The 9561-nt window shown below is 34.4% G+C and overlaps 1 protein-coding gene across 23 annotated transcripts in view; it reads right to left on the minus strand.

Moving 5' to 3' along the window:
* LOC106878922 (uncharacterized) overlaps window positions 1-9561 on the minus strand; it is a 305188-nt gene that overhangs the window by 74621 nt on the left and 221006 nt on the right. For 18 of the 23 annotated variants that reach the window (XM_014928282.2, XM_052976118.1, XM_014928275.2 and 15 more), the window contains one exon: window positions 3931-3984. The exons of the other annotated variants lie outside the window; for them this stretch is intronic. In XM_014928282.2, coding sequence (XP_014783768.1) covers window positions 3931-3984 — 54 coding nt within the window. The remainder of the gene's footprint in view (window positions 1-3930; window positions 3985-9561) is intronic. 23 annotated transcript variants of the gene reach the window in all.

Here is a 9561-nt window from a genome sequence, read left to right on the forward strand (position 1 = left end):
ATTCCCTAAGGCATTTCAGGTTTTATTTGTTGCTGGCAATTGCTGTAGGAGAAGGCTTGGAGGAGATTTTTCTCTCTCCCTTGTTATCTAGTTCTCCACATAGATGTTCTTGTCAATGTTATAACCAAACCTAAGTATTATAGCAAAACTGGTCAAGTAGTACTTATTATGAGGTTGATATAATAACTGTGGAAAGACCATACACATCTTTTGGAAAGGAGTTTGTATCAGGTTTTTGAGTTTAAATGGTATATCAGTGTTTCATCAAGTCATTAAGGAATTTATCAAGCCATCTTAAAGATATCTACTCATATTTGGATAATCTTTTAAGTTTGTGATGAAACAAAACAGAGCATGATACCAACACATTGAATTGCTTTCAAAACTAACACAATAACCTGGCCTTGAACAAAACTAACGAGAATATAATCTTATGTCTATTAACTTCTTAAGCTATTTAATTTCACATAGCGAATTATATCCTAATCCAAAACCCTTTAACCTCTTGAAGAGCTATCTATGCTTTAAACACCAAAGTATTATATTGGAAGCCAGGGTATTTCATAAACTGCATCAATGATCTTTTCCTATTCTTTGAATATTAAGCCATTAGTCACATCAAATTTTTACTTTCCTCTGAGAGCATTATAAAAAGTATCGGTGATAGACCTGGGGCATTTTTCTTAAGGTCTTTAAATAATTCTGAAAGGAAATCGCTTTCACCACATTAACAAAAGTTAAGTTTATGTAGCCTGCAAGCCATGAGAAATGAAAGCATTTCATCATAAAATTAATGTCAAATCAAAACCAATGATGTTTTCCCAATAAAGCCACTTGTTTATTAGTGGATTTGTCAACAGGACTTAAAAACCTCTCCTTCATTCCGATAATTCTACTCATGAATTTTCTCATTTTCTGTTCACCTGTCATTGCTGTGATACAAGTGTTTCTATTAGAAAGTGCCTAAACTTATCTCTCCTATTTTTGGAATGCCCCCATTTATTCCTTTACATGGTGGCTCCTTTGTGTCAACTAAGTTGCAACAATTCTTATATAGCCATGTAATTTCTACAAGGTGTACAAAGATACATAATCCCTTAGGGAACTTGTAGTGCAGAACCATAAAAAGTCAACCCTTGAAAATAAAAAGAAATAAATGTTTCATTATGGGAGACCCTGTTTTTTGGGTACCCTACATGATTTATGAGCATTGTGTTGTACAGCTTCATGAAACATCTTATGAAAGGCTCTTTGAATTTTTGAGGAAAACTAATGAATCAATTTTTAACAACTTGACTCTCTGAATCTGGTACAGTTTATTTGTATTGTGTATGTAATTCAAGATTTGACTCCAGAGGCTAATCTCAATCACATCAAAGTATAGAAGAAATGGTTTCTTCTCAAGATCTTGTTCGCTGCAGACACAATCAATATCAACCTCTGCCAGTTATTCATGAGGCATAACCAGTCCAAATTAAGATGGTAAATAATCAGTTGTGGTCCGAGAAAACCAAATAACAAATCCAAACCACTTTTATTCTACTCATCTGCCCCATGCCTTAACAAAAATCTCCAACTCAGAATGTGTTAGAGATTTCAGAGATCAACAAGAATGTGTAAATTGGTCGGGTATTTAAGTTCATAAATTTTACTTTTAATAAGTTGTAATTATAATTTGTTGATTAGTTGACTTACGTCACTTATGATTAATAACCAATTTGAACTTGAAAATGGAAATATTTAATGATATTTAGTGTAAGAGTAAACAAATAAGTTTAATATTTTAATATATTAGATAAATAAAAATGCATTATATATGTTTTGATATACATACACAGACAGTAACAATTTAATAAATAGGGGGAAGTGTTATGAAAAAAACTGCCTTACAATAAAACTGTTACATCACTTCTTCTAGCACCATGCGGCTAATGTAACTAAAGACATATGTCTCTCTTAAATTGTTTGAGAACAATATCTGGAACTATTTTTATCATATCATTAGTAAAATAAATTAAAGCAGTATCAAATAGGAATTGAAATGGTGGAACAAACTTACAATGTTTGTATTGTTGTAACCAAATGTTAACACTCATATATATAACATATATACACTCATATATGTATATGCATGTGTGTGTGTGTGTGTGTGTGTGTGTGTATAACTGTATGTATGCATACATATTTAAAAATTATACACACACACATACATATGTACATACATACATACATACATTCACAACTTTTCTGCTTTATATTTTTTAGTTGAAAGATAAAATTAGTAAAGAAATTGAAAAAAATTAGAATTAAAAAAATAATATAGAATATCAATATAATTAAAGGAAAATTTATAATCTAGTTACCAGACATTAATTTCTGATTATATATATATATATATACATATATATATATATACATATATATATATATATACATACACACACACACACATCTGATTTCTTTCATTTTTTTACCCAGTTTTTCTCTTCATTTTTACTCTCCTTTTGCTGTTGTTATTCCATTCAATGATCCCATGTCCAGTCATAATTACTATGTTTGAGACAAGCAAATTGGGTTGGTCCAGGTTTACTGATTTAATATTATTTTTTGGGGGAGAAGGGTAAGGAATTTTGGGTAGGAAAAGAAAATGCATGGTTCAGAAAATAATGATAATAATTCATGCATCAGTCATGCAAAAGTGAATCCTGTGAAGGAGGAAAGAAAAAGAAGCAAAAACAAACCTGGCAAACTGCAAAAATGAAAAGGCTAAATGTGCAAGTAAACAAGAAATAATTAATCTGACTTAATTAACCTCATGTACATTATTCGTTTCTACTGTTGACACAAATGTTATAGATTTATGGGAGTGTGGGTATGGGTGATTGAATCAACCCCAAGGATATGCTTGGAGAAGGATAGAAATGATTTTATTGAGTATAGAGGGCCAAAAAAGAAGCTGAGTTTTATAATTTGAACCTCTGTGCTTTTTAACTCAAGATAACTAGAGAAGTTTTAAGGAAAAGCTTGATAGCTGCTTTGTGCAGATCAAAGAACAAAACAGAGTTCCTATCTCACTGTGTAGGTTATTTTAAAAAAACCATCAAGAATTTGTAGAGGAGGATATCTGATTGCTATAGTGAACATGTTAGGCGACTTCACAGTCTCATGTAGATCTTGCTTTAATGACAACAGGGTGTTTATTGTGGAGAGATTTGAATGCTACATGGAACAAGCCAAGCAACAACAGAAATAGTTTGTCACTGACTGATGTAATCCTTCTTTTAAAGACATTTGAAAGTTGGTTAAAAGAGGAAATCAATCTTGATTCAGCAGTTAAATGACTTCCCAGAAACTGGAATATATGGAAGATGTCATCCAATGGAAAGAAAATGGTCTAAAAATGTATGGGAGTCAAGTTACAGAATGTTCTAGAAGTGGTCAAGGAATTGCAAAACTGAAACTGTGCAGAAACACATCTGCAATCCCACCACTGCAGGTAACTGGGGGGTGTGCATTTGGGAAGTAAATAAAGGATAAGCATTTGTTCCTTATACTTGTGTCTATTAAACAGGGTAAAATGTTTAAAATTTTGTGATTAACAAGTGATCAGCTCCAGTAACTTGAATGAGGTAGAGAAATGGATGCTGTGGCATTAATGCCTTTCAATCTCCACCTCCAATGATAACAGCAGAGTAGAATGCTCCATGAAAATGAAACCCTTTTGTTGCTGACTCAGTTCACAGAAAACTTTATCCTCCCTCTAATGTGGGTTTATCTGAATGGTTGTAGTGGTGATGGTGGTGGAAACATAATTGCCAGGAAGGAAAAGAAGAGGTTAATTGATTTAGTCTTGATTGAATTAATTACTTCTTGTTGTAATCCCACATCTCAGAGTTACCGAAATGTTAAGGTGCAAGTAACTGTACTTACAGAAGTGTTTTTGCCATTTTTGTTGGTGACCTTTAACAGTGACCCTTCATAACCCTGGAAAGAAAGGTAAGAAATCTAGTCTCATCACCCAGGTGAATGGTGCAAGAAACACATTGAATACTCATGCTGGCTTTTTCTTTAATTTTATGTCTTTTTTTTTTAATCATTTATTTTTCTTTTAATTAAAAAAAAATGTGTTATAAAAAAAAATAATAATATATATATATATATAATTAGAAATAAAACATAACAAAAAGTGAGAAAAATAAAAATAATGATAGATGATATATAAGAAGAGAAGAAGAATGAGAAGAGATTAAAGCTGTAATATACATGCAATTTCCTACATTCTAAGAGTATAATTCTGCAAATAGGGTATGCAGATGATGGGTAGCTTCAGGTCTACCCTGATTGAGAAAACCTATTTTCAAAGATATTCAAGCTATTGCCATCTTGTCTTTTTAGGAATATGTAAGACTGCATTACATAATGTCCTTTCTTTAAGACAATGTGGTATGATTTGAGGGAGAACTGGTAATTATTTCTAGCAAGTTGAGTGACCACTTGTTACCTCAATGTTCTTAATGGTAGCAATAGTGTAAAGAACAATGAAAAGACAAGCAAATGGCAGATTCAATTCTGTATGGAGCTGGTGAAGTTGCATAGTTGAGGATAAGCAGAAGTGTAGTCTTGATACTATTCTACCATTGAACTGATTGCAGGTATTCTGTTGTAGAAGCAGAAAAAGAAACAATTCATTACCTCATTTGTATTATTGATGCAACTTATCAGTGCACCCTCTTACTGTGTTGCTTTCCCCATTACCAGGTTAAGGCAGACTGGTGAACTTGAAGCCACCATGCAAATTTAGACTAAGTACTCATCAATATGACAGTGGGGCCACTGAGTATAACTTTAATACAGTGTAGTAACAACATAGAGATTGCTTATTGATAATTGTGTCTAGGACCACAGGCAAAGGCCAGTTTGCTGGGCATCTTATTAATTTACATATCTTGCCTACTTAACAAACTAAGATGGCTGCAAGTGCGAGAGATTTGAACTCGGACTTTAAAGAGAATCTGCTAATTGCCATGTGACATTTTGTCTAGAATTCACAGCCTTTTTTGAAGAATAATGATTTCTTATACAACTACAGGGCTACAAGTGTTGATGGCCATGTGCTACGGTACAGTAGATTAGGTCAAACCCAGTAATTGACCAAGACATAATTTCATTAAACCCTGAAGGATGAAATGAAATTTTTTTTTATTCTGGTAGTGTTTAAATTAGAACTAAGACACAAAACTGTCCAGTGTCCCATCAGTTCTACCATTTGCTACCATAATAATAATAATAATAATAATAATAATAATAATAAATATTTTAAAACCAGGAGTACAACTATGCGAATGAAAAATGAAGCAAAAAAATAAATAAATAAATAAATAAAAAATTGAAAACACACATAAGTAGGTGTGTACACACATATGTTCACACATATGTGAGCACACACTCAGTAGTCATAAAATAAATTACAAACAAAATAAACTTAAAGGAAATTAAGTAATTAAATAGAAGCAAATTTTTTTTTCTCAATTCCTTAGTTATTTCGTCCCATTTCTTTTTCATACACATTATTTGCAAGGTGTGAACAAACGTGATTTGTGCATGTGAGGTGTGAAATGTGAGGTGCAACTCTATATGGAAAAACAAATGGAAAAAAAAAACAAACAAACGAAACAGCAACAAAAAAGACATACTGGCAGTCCTATTTTACATACACACACACACACACAAACACACATACAAACACACATACAAACACACACACACATACAAGCACACACGACTACCCGTGTGCATGCATGTGTGTGAAAGTAAATAAATACGTGTATATTAGTATGCAGATATGTGTGTATATATTCATTTATATATTACACACACATACACGCTTTTATATTTGTATTCGAATGTGTAATTCTCTCTCTCTCTCTCTCTCTATATATATATATATAAGAGAGTGTACATGCATATACATGCACATATGTGTGCATGTGTGTGTATGTGTTTGTGTGTGTATATATATATATATAGACACAAAACATCCAAATCCAAGAGAACTAGTGGTGCGCTGGATTGGAAACAATTGCTTCTCTTAACAAAGTTTAAAATTTGCCTAAGTATTATTATTAGGGCCAATGGAAAGGAAGCTTCTCAACTTGCCAGCAGTCCTTCTTACATATATATACACACCTATATATATATATATATATACCTATATATATATATATATATATATATATATATATATATATATATATATATATATAAATATATATATACACATACATGCATACATATATACATACATATATACATATATATCCATATATACAGATATACATACATATGTATATATATATATACACACATGCATACATATACATATATATATAGATGCATACATATACATATATATACATACATATATATACATATATATACACACTCATATATATATATATATATATATATATATATTGCCATAAAGGCAAGTGATAATTTTATCTTGTACTTATTCTTAGTGTAAGTTTTGCAGAATGCTGTTTGATTTTTCCTGGTTATTCTTTTAAAGCAATAATGGAAGTAACATCGGAGCATATTCACCATTTTTTGTTTCATGAGTTCAATAAAGGCAACAACATTACGGAAAGAGCGAGGAATGTTAATGCAGTACATAGAAATCTATCAACAAGCATAAGCCAGTGTCAACAGTGGTTCCAGAAATTTCTAGCAGATCCTAGCTGATGAGCTTTGTTCTGGAAGATCTGTAGAGCTTGACAAGGACATCCTGCAAACTCTGGTAGAACAAAATCATTCAACCAGTCATTCAAGTCAGCCCCACAAGAAAAACGACCATCTTTGGTTTAAAGATGAAAAGTCTTCTTCCATCAGGATAATGCTTTTGGCCACATACAGCGAGGATGACATTGCAAAGGATGCAGCAGTTTGAATAAGAAATGATGCCCCACCCCCACAATATTCACTGGAAACTGCCTGAACTGATTATCATTTATTCTGAAGTCTTCAAAATCATTTGGACAGAAAAAAAATGAATTCTGTAGATGAGGTCAGAAGAGTACTGGAGGATATTTGTCATCACGGACAAGTGAAATTTGGAAGAGGGGCCTTGCAAATCTATGAGATAGATGGAAGAGCATTGTAGAAAATGAAGGAGAGTACAATTTAGATTAAAAAAGAAATCTGTTTATCTCAGTTTTTGAAATATAAAAAAAGTTTAAAAAAATCACATTATTCATGGGATGACCCACACTCTCGGAGTGGTTGGCATTAGGAAGGGCATCCAGCTGTAGAAACTCTGCCAGATCAGATTGGAGCCTGGTGCAGCCATCTGGTTCACCAGTCCTCAGTCAAATCGTTCAACCCATGCTAGCATGGAAAGCGGACGTTACACGATGATGATGATGATGATGATATACATACAGGGTGCAATGGGTAAATTGTCACCATTATTTATTTTTACTTTCACACATGCACATTGTTTGTTTTTGATTTTGTCAACTACACAGTATAGTAGGGTGAGTTGGGCCCCATCTGTGAGAAAAGCAGCACCATGACACAATTCACTCTGTCAAAAATTTGGAAACGATATGCTGTACTGCTTGGCATTCATGCCAGAAGCTCCGATATGAAAATATCTGAGTGTTTGGGACTCAATCTGAGGAAAGTGCCAGAAAAAGTTGGAGGAGTCTAATGGTGATTACGAAGGTACTGCAACTCAGAAAACTCACTTGGATCATTCTGATGAGAAAAGAACTCCTGAATTTGTTGGTGAGGTTCAGGCCATGATTGACAATGATCCATTTAAGTCAATCAGGTCCATCGCCAGTGACATGGGAGTGTCTGAGTTTCTTATCAGGCAGGTACTGCATGAAGACATTCAGTATTCCTCATACAAGATGTGAAAGGACCAGTTTCTATCCCAAGCCATCAAGGATGAGAGGAAAAGACTGTGCTATGAAGCTTTTGAATAAGCTCAAGCATCCTCTCTAACCAAACATCCTTTAGCTTTTCTCAGACAAGAAAAGTTTCTGCCAGGATCAGATGGTGAACAGACAGAACAACCACTGGCTGGCTGTGTCCCCAAAACATGGACCTCAAGCGATAAAAATTAAACATCCAGTCAATATCATGGTGTTTGGAGTGAACACTGATGATGGTGATGCTATGCCTCCATTCATCTTCCCACATGGCCTCAGAGTCAACACAGAGGCCTACATTAAGTGCCTGGAGGAGGTAGTGCTGCCCTGGGTCAAAAGGATGGCTGCTGGAAGACCTCATGTCTGGCAACAAACCACACAAGCAAGAGAACCCAGTCCGGAAAGTTCATGCCGATTAATAGTAACATACCTTTCGACTTATTTTAGAACATGGTTGAGTCCATAAAATAGGATTTGACTACACCTCCATTTAGAGCAGAGTTTAAGCTATCCTTTCATGGAAGAAGGTTTATGCACCATCCGAATATGACCGATGCCAGCCCCAGCTGGCTCCCATGCCAGTGGAACATAAAAAGCACCCACTACACCCTTAGAGTGGTTGGCATTAGGAAGGGCATCCAGCTGTGCAAAACACTGCCAGATCAGATTGGAGCCTGGTGCAGTCCCCTGGTTTCCCAGACACCCAGTTGAATCATCCAACCCATGCCAGCATGGAAAACGGACGTTAAACGATGATGATGATGTATTATATATAATATATATGCATAAATGCTGCCGGGGGTGCTACATCATTTGTGTTATGTGGAAAATATTCCATCAATAATGCACAAATGATGTTGGCATCAATTTTAAAATCCCCCGTGCCATCTGCCCACTACAAAAATTGAACTCAGTACACATAGCAACATTACATCACAATTACTTTACCTCTACCAGTCCAGCTCTATTTAATACCATACCAAAATACATCAAAGTGGAAAATTCGAATGTCCACTGGCCAATTTCTTCAAAAGATCCCAGACCAACCTCCTACACCCAGATATTTCAGAAGTTACAGCCCGAGTTGTTATCTATAATCGTACATATTAAAAGTAATTCAAATACAATGTTTTCTTGAAACAATAAAGTTTCTGTTCTATAATATTCTTAAAAGAAGGAAAAATTATCCAGCAGCTCAGGCCAATACGAACGAGCCTGGCAGGTGTAAAAGACTAACTGGCATCTCTTGCCAAGAGTACAGGTGAGAGTCAGATCACTGATGTTCGTTGTGCACTCTGCTGTCGTTATTTGATTGCTGTTATTCTGTGCATTTGTGTGTAGAGATCAGTTGTGGTTTGCAGGGTGGCTTTATTTTTACCCTTAACTTAGAAATGGAGATAAAAAATAAGCCATTTCAGGCTAGAAATATTGCAGGAAAGCGTGAAATTCTTCAAGCAGGCATGTGTCTTATGTGAAATCTGTGATCAGCCTGAGTGACTAAATCTGTGATCATCCTGAGTGACGAAATCTGTGATCATCCTGAGTGACGAAATCTGTGATGAGCCTGAGTGATGCTGATGACCTGGAGTCACCTCTGATATGTATATGTATATATATATATATATAT

This window comes from Octopus bimaculoides, chromosome 23, assembly GCF_001194135.2.
Source record: "Octopus bimaculoides isolate UCB-OBI-ISO-001 chromosome 23, ASM119413v2, whole genome shotgun sequence".
Taxonomy (NCBI): Eukaryota; Metazoa; Mollusca; class Cephalopoda; order Octopoda; family Octopodidae; genus Octopus; species Octopus bimaculoides.